The 19,565-nt window shown below is 48.5% G+C and overlaps 1 protein-coding gene across 1 annotated transcript in view; it reads right to left on the reverse strand.

Moving 5' to 3' along the window:
* Window positions 1-19,565, reverse strand: part of LOC122383497 — a 40,422-nt gene that overhangs the window by 9,542 nt on the left and 11,315 nt on the right. Inside the window, exons 2-6 of the mRNA XM_043370000.1 lie at window positions 13,112-13,560; window positions 12,723-12,934; window positions 11,170-11,367; window positions 10,816-11,073; window positions 4,368-4,517 (exon numbers count right to left, since the gene is read on the reverse strand). Coding sequence (XP_043225935.1) covers window positions 4,368-4,517; window positions 10,816-11,073; window positions 11,170-11,367; window positions 12,723-12,934; window positions 13,112-13,518 — 1,225 coding nt within the window. The 5' untranslated portion in view covers window positions 13,519-13,560. The remainder of the gene's footprint in view (window positions 1-4,367; window positions 4,518-10,815; window positions 11,074-11,169; window positions 11,368-12,722; window positions 12,935-13,111; window positions 13,561-19,565) is intronic.

A 19,565-nucleotide genomic window follows, 5' to 3' on the forward strand; every position in this document is an offset into this window, starting at 1 on the left:
GCTATAAGAAATATCAACCGTTTTGAAAGGAGAGGCCAAAAACGGTAAAATCCGTTTCAAATAGCCCCACTTTACAGTATCCATTTTATGCAAAAATATCAACTTTGAAATTTGACCGTTTTTGACCTGACATTGACCTGACCTCCACCAGGAAGTGACCGAAACCGTTCCTAATGGTCTTATAACCAGCCCAGCACCATTGAGTTGGAAATGAAAAAATGGCCATAAAACATGCATCGCACAGCCCTAGTAAAATTGGGTTCATGTGCTGACCCTTGATGACCTGACCTGGTATTATCAGTGACCTCTAATCAGGGCTGCGGAGTAGGAGTCGGAGTCGGAGTCGGAGTCGGTCGGAGTCGACAGCTGTGACCGGAGTCGGAGTCGGAGTCGATTTTAGAAACCCGAGCCGGAGTCGGAGTCGGAATCACCGAAAATCTGTCGACTCCGCAGCCCTGCTAGGTCTGCGGAGTCGGAGTCGGGAGTTGGAGTCGGTCGGAGTCGACAATTCTGCCCGGAGTCAGAGTCGGAGTCGGAGCTGGTTTTTGAAAGCCGGAGTCGGAGTCGGAGTCGGAGTCGCCGAAAATCCATCGACTCCGCAGCCCTGCCTCTAATAGCAGCATATGTACTAGGCAACTGACGCCCTATCGCTGATTTTCGATAAGATGCGTTTTACTCGATGTTAAAGCGCACTCCCTAGAAGACCCGTGAACGGCATAACATTGTATCTTTGACCTGACCTGTGACATCATCGGTAACCCCCGAGGCCAATGAAATTGGAGTTCCCTCGACAAATTTGACACGGCTTTCGAACGCCGTTTGAATTTTGCGGATCTGTCCAATAGTTCGGAGATACGAGGGGGCAAAAAATACCCCCCCCCCCCCACCAGGTCGCGTTACAAACAGACCCCAACAGGGCGCAGGTTAAAAACTCCTGTGATGCCAATTAACACGCGCACCGACGGGGGGCGGATATCCGCCCCCCCCCCCCCTGAGGTTTATCGCGAATAGCGGAAAAACCGCGGTGCATAGCGCCGCGAAATTTGGTACGACTATTCTCTCATCAATTTTACACATGATGTGCAAGTTTGAACCTCCTAACTTTTAAGGTCAGGTCACCAGGTCACATTGAATGACCCAACCTCAAGGCGCTTTTTTGCAACTTTGTCACCGTGCCAGAGCTACAGTAGATGTCGGAGGCCTTTGAAAGTCGCGGGATGTTATTAGGTCATTAGTAGCTACAATTTGTATATCTCGGAATTTTGATATCGGTGACCTAAGGTCAGGTCAATTTTTCGACCTCCCCATTATAAGTCAATGGGGGGAAAATCAACTCCCTGTTTTTACCACTAAAACGGGTCGGAATGGCCCCATATACCATACGTGACTTCATATACGATCAACCGACACTACCTTGAGGTCTGTTTTGCTGTTGGGCAGCTGTAAGGTCATGTGACGTCATCAAAGGTCACTGTAATGTCCTAAGCAGCCAGTTATGTTGACCGCATCCTGACAGTGTTCTCTCTTTCAGGATGCGTTGGCCAATACATTGACAGACTGTGTAGGTACATTGGTCAGTCCAGACCTCCTTGGGCAGAGGAGAGATGTAATGTCCTAAGCAGCCAGTTATGTTGACCGCATCCTGACAGTGTTCTCTCTTTCTGTGATTACCACGTTCGAGATCCACTGAGAGTCTTGGTCTGGTGGGACGTCCTCTATCTTGTCTGCCTCTCTCAGCTCTTGAAGATGCTGACTGAGCCTCTCTTGGTATGCCAGGGGCACACCTCGGTAAGGTGCGGAGACCGGAGTGACCGTGTTGTCTACGTGGAAGCGTGCTGGTGGTCCCCGCAGAAGCCCCACTCCTTCGAAGACTGGCTGATGTCTGGTGAGGAGTTGTTCGACTCTCTTCTTTAGTCGCATATGAGTACGACGGGGAGGAGGTTGGAAGAGTAGTGGTAGTGGGACACGTGCAAGCCGAGGCCAGCAATCAGGTACCTGTTCAGGTGAATGGTGTGACACTCACCTTCTATGTGGACTCTGGCTGTAGTAGGACTCTTCTTCCCCACCACCTATTCGACACAAGCATGGGGTGCCTTGAAAAGACGTCCATCCGGTTCCGGCCCTATGGCACCAACGAGCATCTGCAGGTTCGCGGTCAATTCCACACCACACTACGCAGCAGGGGTGGCGCAGCGGTCGACACGACGGTCTATGTTGTTGAGGGACATCAGGTCGAACCGTTGCTCGGAGACCGTGATGCAAAGCACCTCGGCATCCTCCAGATCCGGCAAGACGGAGGGACGGCAAAGCAGAGAGCAAAGAGTCCCAGTTCTTCACGAGAGCTAAGTTTCACCGCCACGACCACCAGCGAAGGACCAGACCATCTCCCTGACGGTGAGAAGGAGAGGTGCGAACAAGTGGCGGGGATCACCAGCTCCCTGCGAGAGGCGGGGGTCACCGTAGCGACAGCCAGCGCGGTGCCAGAAGAAGTCCCAGAAGATGAAAAGAAGAGAGTCGAACAATACTCCTCACCAGACATAACCAGTCTTCGAAGGAGTGGGGCTTCTGCGGGGACCACCAGCACGCTTCCACGTGGACAACACGGTCACTCCGGTCTCCGCACCTTACCGAGGTGTGCCCCTGGCATACCAAGAGAGGCTCAGTCAGCATCTTCAAGAGCTGAGAGAGGCAGACAAGATAGAGGACGTCCCACCAGACCAAGACTCTCAGTGGATCTCGAACGTGGTAATCACAGAAAGAGAGAACACTGTCAGGATGCGGTCAACATAACTGGCTGCTTAGGACATTACATCTCTCCTCTGCCCAAGGAGGTCTGGACTGACCAGGGTTGTGCTCGACTCAAAAAAATTTACCGACTCGACTCATCATTCAACCTCAGAAAGCCCTGACTCAACTCTGACTCAAACAAGGAGCTGATTTTTTCCCTTGACTCGACTCATGACTCAAGCGGCTCAATGAAAATATGAGTCGACTCAAACTTGACTCAAATTTTTTGTTGAGTCAAGTGAGTTGACTCAAAATTGACTCTGATAAAAAAAGGTCTTGAGCGGGGGGAGGGGGGTGAAAAAGTCCGGCAACAGGGTCAGGGAAGCGGGGGTGGGGAATGAAAAGCTTGTTTCTGGAAAGTTGAGTCAGCTGACTCATGTTCCTAAATGTTTGACTCAACTCAATGTCAAAAGTTATTTAACTGACTCAACTCTGACTCAACTCAACGCCTTAATATTTTTGTCCGACTCAACTCTGACTCAACTCAACAGCTCAAAAATTAATCCGATTCGACTCAAATCTGACTCATTTGAGTCAGAGTTGAGTCAAATTTTTGACTCGACTCATGAGTCAAGCACAACCCTGGGACTGACCAATGTACCTACACTGTGTAGGTACATTGGTCAGTCCAGACCTCCTTGGGCAGAGGAGAGATGTAATGTCCTAAGCAGCCAGTTATGTTGACCGCATCCTGACAGTGTTCTCTCTTTCAGGATGCGTTGGCCAATACATTGACAGACTGTGTAGGTACATTGGTCAGTCCAGACCTCCTTGGGCAGAGGAGAGATGTAATGTCCTAAGCAGCCAGTTATGTTGACCGCATCCTGACAGTGTTCTCTCTTTCAGGATGCGTTGGCCAATACATTGACAGACTGATCTAGTACTTTACAGTCACCAAAGTTTTTTTTTTTTGCCAATAACTCCGTACAGGAACAAGATATAGCCGTGCGGATGGTCTCATTGTGTTCAGCTCGTGAAGACGCATCGAATGATATACATGATTACCTCGAGGCACGTGACCTGAGGTCAACCTTTGACCTTGACCTTTCGAGGTCAACATATACATCATTCGATGCGGATTGACGAGAGGATCACGATGGTGTCCTTAGATTGTTCCTATCTTGACTAGTTCGAAAGTTATTCGAGAAAAACCCTCTCCATATCTAGCACCGCCATTTTGACTTTTTGACCCCTGTGACGTCATCTTTGACCTGACCTGAAAATGACCTCAGTAAAAATTGTAGACCTTGTCCGTGCGTATCCCGTGCCGTTTACCGCTTGTCGCTATCTTGCTTCGTTCTCGAGATCTCAGGGGGGGGGGCGGTCATCCGCCCCCCCCCCGTCGGTACGAAGTAGGCGCAGACCCCCGTCGGTGTGAGTGTTAATGAAACTATGCACATACAAAACTCTTTCAACAGGCTTACGAATGACATGCAAATCAGGTCTCTGTGACCCCTCACGTCTAAAGGTCACAAGTCGTCTTGAAATGTGTCAGTTTTTCGTGAACAACCCTGTGGTCACGATGTCTCGGCACTTCATGCTCTGCACAATGTGCACCTGCTGCTGCTGCGGCCGCTCACGTTTTATGAGCAGTTTGGTGACTGTGCACTCAGTGCAGGTCTCCAGAACAGCCAGCTGGTACAGGAGTGTGTCCGTCGCTAGCTGTACACCGACCAGCAGTCCGTCCGAAAGGCGCCTGTTGTTCACCCGTGGGCGAGTCATCCCCGACCCTGTGGGGAAGGACAGAGTCACCATCAACACTGTGTATATGGAGCATTAGCTGTTGACATTTCGAATCAGCTTACCAACAAAAATACAAGTACAAGGTGTTCGCGAAAATATGTCATGATTTCGCAGTGGTGGGCACTTCGATAACTCCCATCGGTAACGATTATCGAAGTCGTTATCGACGATAACGTTTTTTTCAAGTTTATCGTTATTGATCACCGTTATCGAAGGGGCGTTATCGAAGTCCCGTTTCGGTCAATCGATAACGATAACTCAGGGGCGTAGCCAGGGTTTCCTCAAGGAGGGGGTCAAACTTACAGGGGCCCAAGGTACCCCCCCCCAAAAAAAAAATCAAAAAGTCATCGGATTTCATCCACTATTTTTTTAGAGGCCCATATAAAAATATACTAATCTTAACAAAAGAAAAAATGTTAGAACTGAGGGGGCAGGCAAGCCCCACGAATAGCTTCATAGAGTCGCCAGTCGGTTTTGAGGGCGGTCTGAGAGCCCGTAGGTCGGATGAGGGTTCTTCAGACCGTCACAGGCCCCTACAGTGCATGAGAGCCTCGTAAGCCGTCTGAGGGTCATGTAAGCCGCCTAAGGGCCACTAAGACCGACAAAAGCCCTCCTTGCACTTGCAGAGGCCCAGTCAGACCGACGAAGGGCCCTCTCAGACAAACTAAGGGCCCGTTCAGGTCATTTGAGGGCCTCCTCAAACCGATAGGGGCCACCCAGATCGACAGTGGATCCGATCTGAGATCCCTCAAACCGATATAGGGTCAGACCAACAGCGGGAACCAACAGATCAACAGAGGGCCCTTCAGGTGAACAGAGGGCTCTCTCAGGTCGATCGAGGGACCCATAGACCGGCAGGGGCCCCTCAGAACAGCGGAGGGCCTCTCCCAGGTCGGGAGAGGGCCCCTGAGACTGACAGAGGCCCCTCATGTCGATAGAGGACCTCCTCACTCCTCAGGGTGGGGAAAAAGCCCCGCCAGTTGACAGAGGCCGCTCGGACGAACAACGGGCCCCTCAGGCCGATCGGGAGCCTCTAAGACCGACGACAGACCGACGGTCAAAAAAGGGCCCCTCATGCAAATAGCGGTTCCTTTTGACTTACAGAGGGCCCTTCAGATGCTCTACAATAAAATATGCATATGATTTACACCTTGATTTTGTGCACACACCGTTAGACCCATCCCATTCACCTGGACCCCCTGGTTTCAAAAGAGCCCCAAGGCTCTAAAATTGGGGCTCCCTTGGCCAAATTATGACTACGCAGCTGCATCAAAAGATCTGTCGCAGGGGCCTTTGCGTCGCCAAGGGCCCACTGTGTCAGCCAGGGGCCTCTATGGAATAGAGGCCCCTAGCCTGGCGCGATGGGGGCCCTTTTGGGCTCCAAGCGGGCCATGGCCCCTATGCCCCCCCCCCTGGCTAGGCCCCTGCGATAACTTCATCAAATAGACGCGAGCGTATTAACCCGGCAGTTGCTGGGGTATTTCGCCACCCACCGTTTGCTGGGGGGGGGGGGGGCGTTAAACGCCCCCAGCCGATAACTCAAGAACCAATAGGCGCAGCGAAACGCACGAGGCGACAAACGAAAGAACGCGACGAGACGCTTCAGATGAGTACTTTAAAGTTGAATTTTGAGGTCAAAGGTCGGGTCAAGGTCAGGTCAAACACCTGAAATCGGCCTTTCAGTGGCATGGACTTCAGGACTTCGCAATGGGCGCCTCTCGTCATAAACTCTGTCAAAACGGTGCACAATCCATCATATAAGGCCTACAAGAGTGTCAGCTCCATGTAGGGGTCAGTCAAGCATAGGTCAGGGTCAAGGTCAGGTCAACCGGGTAGGCACATATCCCCGAAAATCAAAACTGATATTCGCAGCCTGTGACACATGTTTTATGGGTAATTTGGGGCGTAGAACACGATGGTGACATTCATTTTATCATATGTGTACGTGTTTGGCTAAAAAAGTTCAATTTAAGAAATGCATGTATCATGGTCGTGAAGTAGTCACGAGAAATTGTCAAGATTCAGTTCAAGATTTTGGAAAATGCGGAACGATAATCAATAATCGAAGATAGCCATTTGATTGTTCATGGTATTGGCAGTCTAATGGCGTTTACAGCATGTCTGTATGTCTATTCTGTGATTTTATATGATTTTTTGAACATATGCCGTTTTTGGTCGAAAACTCAGAAATCATGACGTCATTAAAACCTTGATATCTCAAAAATTTTCCGACCGATTTTTTTGAACCTTTGTCACAATAAACTTCAATTTATTGCCTACAGGTACCCAAAAGGGGGCGTTTAACGCACGCCCCCCCCCCCCCAGCAACTCGCGGGTTAAAGGGCGTTCACCTTCAACGTGCGGTTTAAGCTGAGATATCAGTTTTGTAGATTGAATACTGAAAAACGTTATGTGGAATGTCTTTCGGCCCAACAAGCTCTGTTGCCAAATATTTTCAAGTTTTAATTTGCACGTTTGTTTGTTTGTACGAGAAAAATAACATTTTTACTGTTCTAAGCCCCCATTTTTGTGTAAGCAGCTGGGTAATAATGGTGTATGAGCGAATGGGTTTAATATCAATTAGAAGCTTATTCCTTTCAAATATTTTATCCTTTCAATTTTTTCTTTTTTGAAGTTATCGTTATCGTTATCGCGTTATCGGAGTGACCGATTTGGTTATCGAGTTATCGTTACCGAAGTCACTGACCTCGAAAGAGGTTTTAGAATTATTGTTATCGAAGTCCTGGTCAAGTTGCGAGTGCCCACCATTGTGATTTCGTTACCCCATTATCGCCAGCTCGAATAAGCTAGAATCAAATGTCTTGCTGAAATGTGCTGCCCGGATCTTCCAAGTTTTGCTATAGACATGTCTCAGTGCCTCATGTCAAACCGGGCGCATCCCACACGCTGTTTTCTATATGAGCCCCTTTTCGGCAAATGCACGTGTCACCTAGAGATTCCACATAACGGTTCATTCGCACGCACGTGTTAGAACTTAGAAGTGATAACACGGACGGCCTTCGCAAACACTATCATCAGCCGAGACAGATTCTAGGCTGTCTTCCTGTAGGCGTCGGACTTCAGCTATCCCACAGGTAACGGCCGATGGGGCTGACAACAAGTGAGCGGGTCGACCAGGGGGTAGGGGTTCTTCTGCTAAAAAAAACGGACCCTAGCCTTTCGTTTAGGCACCGGAGTGCAATTTTCGAAGCGTGGACTTGAGCCCATCCCACCATGGGCATGTCTGCAGCGTTTCGATTGTCCTGCCCCGAGTTACCCATTTTCCGCAAAAACTTCTAGAGCACTCCCACGCAGCAGTTTTCAGCGACAGTGGTGGTGTTGCAATTTGAAGTCTTACAACACGTCATTGCAACTTCATTGCAGCGCAAAATGTTACATTGCTAGCGCTTAATACGCAACGGCTTTTGTTGTACCATGAACTATACTCTGTTCCGTTTCAAGCTTGCAGCCGAAATACCCTGCTGAAAGCAGTGCGTGATTTCTGTATGTATTACATTTTAAGACGCAAATTCTTGAGCGGAGGAGCGATCTGCCGAAGAAACTCCGACTGCAAGCTTGATATGGAATAATAAGTGCCTTCAATCCAAGAAATTGGCTTTTGAAACCTGTGTTAAAATATGGCAAAATAACTTTTAGCGTGGGGTAATTTGAACATAGTGCGAGAATTTCAATAAAGACAGGTATAACTCCGATAAAAAACGTTCCTAGTTTTTTTTTTTGCCAACATGTTCGACTCAAAGCAGTAGCAGCTAAGTGATGCCAGTTTTAGAAAATTTATGTCTAATTTCTGTCCAATGTCCGGCATTTTCGTTGAACTTCCGTCAAAAAATATTCCAGTCAGCCATGTAACTAAATGTGTCCGAAAATTACGTAGTAATCAGCACCCAAAGCTGTCATTTAAATTGTTTAGGTTAGGTTGGGAGTTTTTATTGAACGAAAATGCTAGACGTTCTGTTAAATGAAGAGAGGCGACTTCTGTCAACTGACCGGTGGGCAGCGTGCAGATATTGATACTCGGCAAGTGTTATGCTTGTTGTGTTGATTTTTCAAAAGAAGGTATGTTTAGAATTGTTCTGCCTATTTGTTTATGGGTCAAACAACATCGGTGATGGCGAGACTATCGTTTTTATGGCAGGTGAAGGCAGTATGTTCAAATTACCCCACGGTGGGGCAATTTGAACACACCGTGACTTGGTGGAGAAGTGAGGCTATGTTATTCAAGGTATGCTCGGCTCGTCCAAAATGAGGCTTGCATGGTGAAAGGAAGTGACATTTGCGCTACTGAAACAGTTTTTCTTCATCCAGGGTTGAGCTGGAATTTGGTACGACGGAGAAGACGTAAAAATATGTTCAAATTACCTCAGCCTACCCTACCTATCCGATGAAGGGTGAAGGGATTTGGTTGAAGGGATGCAACTACCTTACAAAAATAACCGCAAGTCAATCACCCAAAGAAGTTACCGATATATAGACATCCCAAAAGCGCTTATTCTGTAGAACTGCTTGAACAATGAACACCCTTGACTTTTCACGTGGCACGTGCCACGACGGTCACCTGAATGCATCAAGAATAGTCAACCACGGGGTAGAAGGGATGGGGCTACCCAATAAAAAAGACCGCATGTTAATCGGCCCAGCGGTTGCTGAGTTATAAGCGCATCAAAAGCGTTACAGGCCGGGCCGGGCCGGGCCGGGTCGCGCCGCCCATACTGAGATTTTTCCGTTATATTGAAAAGACTCGCTTCGCTCGCTCGTAATGACTTTGTGCCATTATCCATTGACTTTGTGACTTTGTACCTCAGAACTCATCACAAATTGGACCTCAGCCAGTCGTTGCTTTGCTCATAAATAAACAAAGAAGTATTAGCCCGCGACCTGGTGGGGGGGGGGCTATTTTTTGCCCCCCCCCCTCCAGACTTTTCGATATATCTCCAGAACCGCTGCGCCGATCGTCACCAAACTTTCAGTACCCTCCCGGACATCAGTTTTACACATTGTGACCAAAAATTTTTCCAAAGGCTATGATAGGTTGGCCGGAAATGACGTCAGAGTGACGTCATGTTCTGCCGTTTTCGACCCAAAAAAGGGTTTCACGGGAAGAGCTGTCAGGCCTATAGCTTTGCAAATACAGAAAAATGATAAAGACATAAAAGCTGTAGAATTGACGGGGCTACAAAACTGCTATCTCGGATTTTTGAAATTTTTTGGTTTTGACCCCTTAAAATCAAAAAATAATTTTTTTTTGATGTAATAATCAAAAAATCCAAAAAGTTTTTTGAATTTCCCAAAAACCGGAATATACGTGATAGTCCTTACCGCCTTCCATCCACATACCAAATTTGAGATTGATACCTCTTTTTTGGCGAAGTTATAGCGAAAAAACTGTTCAAAATTGATGACGTCAAATTTTCAAACTCAATTTTTAGCAATTCTAGACACCGTTGCGCAAAACAAAGACCACCATTAGACTCCCCGTGACGAGCTGCATCGAATCAATACCCATTTTATGCAAAACTATCAACTTTAAAATTTGACCTTTTTTGGCCTGACCTTGACCTGAACTTCACCAGAAAGTGACCTAAGCCGTACCTGATAGTCTTATAACCAACACCATTGTGTTGGAAATGAAAAATTGGCCATAAAACATGCATCACACAACCTTAGTAAAGTTGGACTCATGTGACCTGACCTGTGACCCTTGGTGACCTGACCTGTGACCTGACCTGGTATTGTCAGTGACCTCTAATAGCAACATATCTACTAGGCAACTGACGCCCTATCGCTGATTCTCGACAAAATGCGTTTTCCTCGGTGTTATAGCGCATTCCCTAGAAGACCCGTGAACGGTGAAACATTTCATCTTTGACCTGACCTGTGACGTCATCGGTGACCCCGAGGTCAATGAAATTTGGTTTCCTTCGACAAATTTGACAGGCCTTTCGAACGCCGTTTGAATTTTGCGGATCCATCCAGTAGTTTCGGAGATACGAGGGGGGGCCAAAAATAGCCCCCCCCCCCCCCCCCCACCACCACCAGGTCGCGTTATAAACAGACCCCACCAGGGCGCGGGTTAGCGAACAACTTTGTCATTCGTCCCCTTACAAGTACGAGTATTTTTGTTCCATCCTCTCTCCAAAAGAACACGCACCAATTACAGGAAGGCTCATTCTCTTCTTTTCTAAGCCACCCCATTCGCGAGATCCAGCGCTGCAAGGTCTGTGCTAATGCGACTCACGCGTTCCACCAGCACCCTCTCCCACGCACCAGTGATGTCCAGCCTCGTCAGCGACTTGGGCAGCAGCCGCAGCCACTTGCCGGTGCTGTTCACGGGTGGGCTCACATCGAGCTGCTCCAGAGCCTTCAGCGGCTCCAGCAGCGCCTCCAGCTGCCAGTCGCTGACACCGGCCGGCAGCGTCAGCTCACGCAGACTGGAGGCGTTGGCACGCGCCAGCCGGCGCAGGGCAGAGACCCGCAGCTTGAAGCCGCGCAGGTTGGCTGTCTGCAGAGCGTGGCAGGTGGCCGCTGGAATTCGGCACCACCGTCAGCGAAGTAGTGATCACATGGACAGGGTAAGACGCTTACAGCGGGACACAGCGCACCAGATCACACAGTACTCACCGACCAGTCGGAGGTCGGTGTCCGTCTCAGCGGTCGGCGCCCGCAGTTCGGTCATCCCCGGCTGGTCCTGCACCTTCAATACGAACTCTAGGCTCGTGGCCGGCGCAGGGACCTTTCCATCGCGGGTTTGCCGATCGGTTAGCTCCCGCCGACAGTCGCTGACGATATCGTCGACGGCGGACCGCCACCGATGGCAGACTGTCGACACCGACGAAACAAAATCAAACGGTTGGCAAGTTAACAGTTGACACGCCAGCGGCAAACTTGGGAGTCAAAGTTATCAGACAGGCAGTGTTTGCAATTCTAACAAGCAGGTAAGAACCATATTATAGTGACCGTTCACGACAGAGCAGCCCTTTATCTATGTGCAGGGTCCTCCCCAGTATCGCCCTCTCTGTTGGCTCAGGAAAAAGCACATCGACTGGCATACCTAGCCCGCGCCGGGCCGGTGCTCCACGACTTCCGCGCCGCGCCGGGGCGGGGGGGGTGTCTGAACCCCCCCCCCCCTTCTAACTCGGCTCCTGGGCCATGTAGCGACACGCGGTAAGCGGCATTCGAAAGAACCAGTGGTGGGCACTTCGATAACTCCCATCGATAACGATTATCAAAGTCGTTATCGACGATAACGTTTTTACAAATTTATCGTTATTGATTATCGTTATCGAAGTAGCGTTATCGAAGTGCCCGTTTCGGTCAATCGATAACGATTTTCGCTAACATGTCCTCAGATTTGACCTCAGGTCAACGGTTTAGTCTCCAGAGGGCAAAAACTCCAAAATAAGCCGTTTTTACGAAGTGTTTTCGGCAATTACTTTTGACTCAAACGTTTCAAATGAACTAAAATTTGACCTTGAAATGTCATTTTGAAAATTTGACCTCAGGTCAAGGTCATTACCTGACCGGAAAGGGTCATGTTGCATATCAATCGATCCGTATCGTCGAGCTGCACACATCCGAGGTGTTTGAACTGCTCTAGCACGTTTCTATCAAAAGTTATAGTAAAAAAAACTGCTGGGGACCTTTGAAGACCTAAGATGACCTCCGGGACATAACGAGGGGTCAAAGGTGCCATTTTCCGGTTCAGTGTGTTAAGTTTACCTGCATCCTGATGTTTGAGTGTCTAGAACAGCGTTCGTGCAAAACAGACGCCTTTCAATTTTCTTCCATTGACTTATAATGGAGAGGCCGCAAAATTGACCTGACCTTAGGTCACCGATATCGAAATTCCGAGATATACGTTTTATAGATACTTGTTACTGTTATCAATTGCTGAAAGTTTCAAGGCAATCGTTCAGTCGGTGTAGCTATGACGAGCATTCCATTTTTTTCTGAGGTGAGGTCACTTGGCGTGACCTGGTGACCTGACCTTGGGCGACCTGGGTCTGAAATTTTCACATGTGCGGAAAAGATGCACCGTTTTTTAGATATCTGCGAAAAACCGCATGGGAGTGTTCAAACACCCCCATGCGGGGGTGTTTGAATGCATGAGGGGGGCCGGCCCGGCGCGGGCTAGCATTGTGAACCACGACCTCGGCAGTCAACGTGGCACTCACCCCGCCTGGCGCGGAACATCTCCCAGCAGTCCATCTTGCTCAGCACCATCTTCAGCAGCTCGGCGTCCAGGTGGTAGATGTTGGCCTCGCGAGGCACAGGCGCCGCCGGTCGCGCCTCCTCAGCAGTCGGGATTGTGACGTCACAGGTGCTGATGGCGTCACACTTGTCACACGTGTCGTCCTTCAGTGGCGCCAGCTCCGCCTCGCCGTCACTGTGGCGAGATGACGCCAGCGTGACGTGGCGTGACGTCGTCATCAGGTCAGTCATTACTAGCACTAACTTCCACACGTTTTCTCTTCCAACAGAGCACAGCACCACTCGACAAACGAAACCCGTCCAGTGTCCCCTCCCCCCACCCCGTGCCACCCCTGCTGCCTCTCGGTCTCACCCCTGGGAGCGGCCGGAAGGCGCCGATCCTAGGCGGATCTCCCGTCGCAGATCCTCCACGGCGTCCTGGCGAGCGGCGCGCTCCTCCACCAGCGCCTGGCGCAGGCGCGCCACCTCACAGCGCACCTCGACGTTCTCCTCCTGAGCGCTTGTCATCTCCTCCTTTAGAGCATCTATTTCTCTTCTCAGTTCAGCCATTAGTTCACGCACAGCCTCCATTTCTTCACGCGCGGAGTCGATTTCTTCACGCGCGGAGTCGATTTCTTCACGCGCGGAGTCGATTTCTTCACGCGAAGAGTTCATTTCTTCATGCAGAGAGTTGATTTCTTCACGCGGAGAGTTCATTTCGTCACGCAGGGAGTTGATTTCTTCACCCAGGGAGTTGATTTCTTCACGCGCAGAATTCATTTCTTCGCGCAAGGAGTTTATTTCTTCGGGAGTCAGTTCCACCTGGAAGGCATTTGTTATAGTGATCATCAATGAGCTGTTATCAGCGAGCGAACGATTAAAGATTGTGAAGATTGATAACCAGTAAAATGCCTTTGGGGGCGACCAACGGAGCGAGCGAGAGGGTGGGCCTTGCACATGTGAAATTACGAGGGGGTACCTCCAGCTAACATTGCGCACGCGTATATTCGAATCCAGTATGAGTAGAGCATGGGTCGGGTGGGACTAAATGCTTACTTCGAAATCTAAGCTGCGTTGCGGCATTGGCGGTTATGTGCGGCGTGTATGCCGCATGATTAGTAAGCGGCGACCACTAAATTAAAGACTCAAACGCTCCGACCGGTTCTCAATGAATAACACTGCATACCAAAAATGCCAACCGCTCTCGTCATAAGATATTTAGCTTTAAATAACTAGGTTATCTACATCATCATTTTGAACCAAATTAATACTTTCAACTTAACTCACTCATTCCTTCCTTTGTTGGCTCCAAACAAAGGAAGGAATGACTTGGCTACGACTCATAAGAGTCGTAGCCAAGTACGACTCTTATGAGTCATACAGGCTAGACGTGACAGATCCGTCAGTTGACAATGTTCTCGACCCTGAAATTTGGGCACAGGGGCTTTTAGTTCGACGCTTCTTTTCAAAGAAAGCCGATAACGCGCTGTCTGAAGGTCCTGCGACTGCTACAGTATGAAGATGCGTGCTGGGGTACTCGGGAACTGTATCATGAGTGTTGCCTTATTTTTACTGTGTTTCCTCTTCTCTGTAAATTTTATGAAGGTCAGCACATACAATTGTCAGTCATCGAAACGTAATATTGGTAGTATTCAGTTGCTTTGTGACAGCTCTGATATCATCTTCTTGCAAGAGCACTGGCTTTTTCCCTCCGATCTTCCAAGCTTAAATAATATCAATTCTGAATTTATGGCGTATGGCGTATCTTCTATGAAGCCCGAGGAAAATATTGTTATAGGGAGGCCTTATGGAGGAGTAGCTGTAATGTGGAAAAGAAAGTATGCACCGTTTATGAGAGTTGTGACCTTTGATGACGACAGAATTATTGGTCTGGAATATTGTTCTAACGAGTCTAAGATCTTGTTCCTTGGAATTTATTTGCCCTATAACGCCAATCATAATTTTGAGGAGTTTGTGTTCTGTTTAGGGAAGATAAGAGCAATTATTGAAGAGTTTGACTCTCCACTCGTCTATATACTTGGAGATTACAACGCTGATCTGGTTAAACTTACGGCCTTTGGCAGAGAGCTTCAATGTTTTTGCGATGACTCTAGTTTGATTGTAGCGGACGACTTACTTCTTGACAGAAATTCCGTTACTCATGTCAATGATGGGCATGCCTCAGAATCATGGCTTGATCATGTGGTATGTACTTCAAGTGCTTACGATCTTGTTCAGCAAATTATTATCTCTGGTGACATTCATGGCTCTGATCATTTTCCCATGACCGTAACGCTTGCGACCCCTGATCCTGGACATGTGACAGCTCCTAATGAAGAGGTTGGGAGCACTAAATGGGTTGTGGATTGGTCGTCTCTTGACGAACATAGTATAGCGATGTACCGCAGTTGTGTCGAGGAATTTCTCCAGGACGTAGACGTACCGTACCATGTCCTTGATTGCACAGACGCTGCTTGTAGAAGGCACTCAGATGAGATAGACAAATACTACCAGAGCATAATGGCATGCCTGCGCGAGTCTTCACGCCGAAGCATTGCCAAGGCGGTAACAGGGAATGGCAAGGCCATCCCAGGGTGGAATGACTTTGTCAAAGAAGCCCACTCAGTTCTCGGGGACATATACTGTCTGTGGGCGTTGGTAGGTAAACCAAGAGATGGCTACATCTATGATCAATTGAGACTGGCTAAAGCTCGATTCAAGTATTCATTGCGTTGGTGCCTTAGGAACGAAAAAGATCTACGGGCTAAGTCGATGGCCGATAAGCTAGCCAGGTATCCACGAAATGTATCCTCTTTTTGGAATGAAGTTAGAAAGCTCAACAGTTCGCCACCGCTAGCATCTACGGTTGGTGGCGTCACTGGTGCTTCTAATATTGGTGAAATGTGGAAGAACCATTTTGCTGAAATACTTAATTCAGTGACGGACCAAAGCTTAAGGCCTTCCGTACTGTCACAGCTTGATGCTGACCTTCCTGATATCCCACTTATTTCGGTTGCTGAAGTTTCCAGATCGATACGTGATCTGTCATCAGGTCGTAGCCCAGGGCACGACGACCTACAGACGGAGCATTTAAAGTTCGCACCTCAATCATGTGTTGTTCACCTCTCGCTATGTTTCAGTATGATGGTAAAGCACGGGCATCTGCCTCATGCCCTTACTAAAGTTGTATTGGTCCCAATCGTGAAGGATAAAACTGGTAATATCTCGGAGAAGGACAACTACAGACCAATTGCTTTGGCCAGTGTTAGCTCTAAACTTCTAGAGACGTTGATCTTTATGCGCTGCAAGGAGAACCTAAAAACAACTGACCATCAATTTGGTTTTAAGCCAGCTCATGGTACTGATATGGCAATATATGCAGTCAAAGAAATTTCAGATTATTACCTTAGAAACAATAGTGCCGTGTATGTTTGTTTTCTGGATGCATCAAAAGCTTTTGATAGAGTGAATCACTGGAAACTCTATGACAAACTTTTAAAGCGTGGAATTGATAAAAGCCTCGTTAAACTTCTAGTTGAATGGTACGGTACTCAGCTTTTTCACGTCAAATGGGGTGGTGTCACAACTGGCGGTTTTAATGTAAGTAACGGCGTGAGGCAGGGAGGTATACTTTCCCCCTTCATGTTCAATGTGTATATAGACTCTCTTTCTTCAGCACTGGATGAAACTGGCGTTGGCTGCCGTTATTTGGGCAGCATGAATCACATTGCTTATGCTGATGATGTCATACTTCTTTCGCCATCTCACCATGGCTTGCAAGTGCTCTTGAATACTTGCGAACGATTTGCAGAGGAGTATGATATCAAGTACAACACAAAGAAAACTGTATGCTTGATTATGCGTCCAAAGGCTTTGAAAAATCTTAAAACTCCTGAGCTGTCTCTTTGTGGCACAATATTAAGAGTTGTAAGTGAGTACAAATATCTTGGTTACTTCATGACTGACAATGTGCGTGATGATCTTGAGATTCAGCAGCAATATCGTATGCTGTGCTGTAGAACCAATTCGCTCATTCGCAAATTTGGCATGTGTACGTATGCTGTGAAAAAGTATTTATTCACGACCTACTGTGCTTCTGTGTACTGTGTTCACTTGTGGCGTGCTTATAGTGCTGCGGTTATAAGAAAATTCAAAGTGTGTCTTAACAATGCTGTCAGAATATTCTTTGGCTACTCCAGGTTCTGTAGCGCTTCGTCTATGCATGTGTGTGAAGGATTAGATAATTTTGACGTGATGTACCGAAAAGCAGCATGGGGTTTCATGCAGCGTTTAGATGCATCCACCAACGCGATCATCAATGTCCTGGTTGACAGTGACATACACCGGCGATCACCGCTAAGAGCGGCATGGAATGATGCTCTGGGAGTGCCATGAATCTTCATGTTATGTAGCATTGGACTAAGTGTCTGTAAATACAAAGTTCTCTCTCTCTCTCTCTCTCTCTCTCTCTCTCTCTCTCTCTCTCTCTCTCTCTCTCTCTCTCTCTCTCTCTCTCTCTCTCTCTCTCTCTCTCTCTCTCTCTCTCTCTCTCTCTCTCTCTCTCTCTCTCTCTCTCTCTCTCTCAAACAGTCTTTCGATTGTCTGGAAATCGTATGCTAAATCCCGTACCTGTATGCGACTGGTGCATATAAAGGCCGATAAAAGAATTTGAATAGGCTCTGGCATGCGATTTCCTGGCTACCCAAAAAAGTCTGTTTCAGTCTTGCTATCAAAACATGACCTCGCCCGCACAGGGGGGGGGGGGTTGATGCAACCCCCCTAAGGTTTTTCGCGAATAACTCGCTTAAAAAGCGGCTGATCGCGACGAAACTTTCAGTACCTAACCTCGCATTGATCAATTTAACACCCACCCTGAAAATTTCATGACCCTGACCCAAATGACCTTTAACCTGAGACCTACTTTTCGAGACCATGTTTGGCCGGAACCGCGATTCAGCGTATGTCGGCTCGCATTAGCAGCGCGTTTGCAGTCTTTTCGTGGTTTCAAGCGTTCAAACATGTGATATGATGTTGCCCCCATGCATTAGGGTGGGTGTCAAGGTCACCTGAAGGTCAGGTCAGGTCATTGACCTTTGGTGACCTCGGTTCACTTTTTCGAGTTTGACATGTTTCTAGGCCAGTTTTTTTCGAGCTGAATTCGAATTAAGCAACCACATGAACGTTTACAAAGTAGTTTTGGTGCCTTTGTAACATGTTACGAGGCTGTCAGAGGCGGTTGACACCTACTACAAATACCTGGCAGGACCTCTACTGGTTGACCTGACCTGACCTAACCCGACCTGGCCTAAATGAATGAAGACATCATCTGTGATCAAAACTAGCATGATATTCGTGATCAGCACCACCCCGAAAAACCCCATAGCAGCCACACTACGACGTTCTAACAGGTCCCAATTTCCCCGCCTTTTGGGTCATTGACCTGACCTGGAAGGTCAACCGATGACTTAGGACCTTAAAATTGGGTATCATCGGCTTTCTCTCGTCACGGGCGACACGCTCGTTTTTTCCGCGAAGCTCTAGCTTGATCAGGAGCGAAACGGCAAGGGGTTATACCTTATGTGATTGTGTGATTTTGTGCACTGCGAATATCACCGCCCGCCCAGCCTGGCCGGTCGCGGCGCATGCGCCGCTGGGCGGCGCATGCGCCGTGACCCGTCTGCGGGCGCCGGGCGGCGCGCGGCGGCCCGCGCGGGAGGAGAGGGGTCAGTGTGTGCTGGTGACCGGTCGTGAGAATACAGGTCGACGAGAGCACCGCCTTTATCTAACATTGGCGCGGTCGGTAGGACCACTCTCTAAAGGTAAGGCGGTGTTGTATTGATATATTGATATAGTATCGATATTTAGAAAACTGGTATGTCTGTCTAGACAATCATATTGCGGCACACGTAAAATACGTACAGGATTTTTTTTCTGAATCCTGCAGGTGTGTATCCAAGAGTCGGCGCTTCCACCCAACATGCGCTCGTTCTTTACCGACGCGTGAATTTATGGGAGTGCGATATCGTCTCCATACGCCCTGAATTTCAGCACGAGTTTTTGGTAAACCCGCGCTGAAATTCGAGTGATCATAGCGATCGGTAGCGACGCTAGGATATTAGAATTGCTTTATTATCCTCAGAAGCAGGCGTCTCTGAATTTCACGAGGGTCACTGTATAGTCTCTGTGGCTGTTAATTGTGCCATTTCATATCTTTCTTCAACAATCATGGCAGAGGCCCGCCTGTCCGTAAGGATCGCAAACACGGTAAAATTCACGGGCAGTGTGGGAGAGGACTGGGAGAGTTGGGTCGCTCGTTTTGAGACCCGATTCTGCGACGAAGAGAAAACAAGCTGGGCCGGTATTTTGCGCGACGCCCTCGACGGTGCAGCCTTAGACGTATGCACAAATCTCGGCACAAAGGCGTGTAGAGATTATGAAACAATCAAAGCAGCACTGCAAAAGAAATTCTCGAAAACTACGGACCCGCGCCGAGCCCATGCAGAACTACGCCGTGTTCGGCAAGGGCCGGGGGAAGACGCCGAGGCTTTTGGGGAAAGGGTCCTCAAGCTGACACGCAGCGCTAATCCGGAGGCTACACAAAGACAGCTACAAACGACCGCCTTAGAACATTTTATGTGTGGCCTGTCAGACCTGACCCTGCAGGAGAGGCTGCATTCCAGGGACGATATAGTGTCGCTCGACGTGGCTGTCATGGCAGCAAATGTTTACCAAGAAAAGGAGGCTGTCTTAGCTTCCATGAGGGCAGCACAAGAGAACGCGATGATGATGGCGGCTGGCCCCACCGCGGCTCCTGTGAGGCTAGAAGC

The sequence above is a fragment of the Amphibalanus amphitrite genome, unplaced genomic scaffold (genome assembly GCF_019059575.1).
Source record: "Amphibalanus amphitrite isolate SeventyFive unplaced genomic scaffold, NRLGWU_Aamphi_draft 000165F_arrow, whole genome shotgun sequence".
In the NCBI taxonomy this organism is placed as follows: Eukaryota; Metazoa; Arthropoda; class Thecostraca; order Balanomorpha; family Balanidae; genus Amphibalanus; species Amphibalanus amphitrite.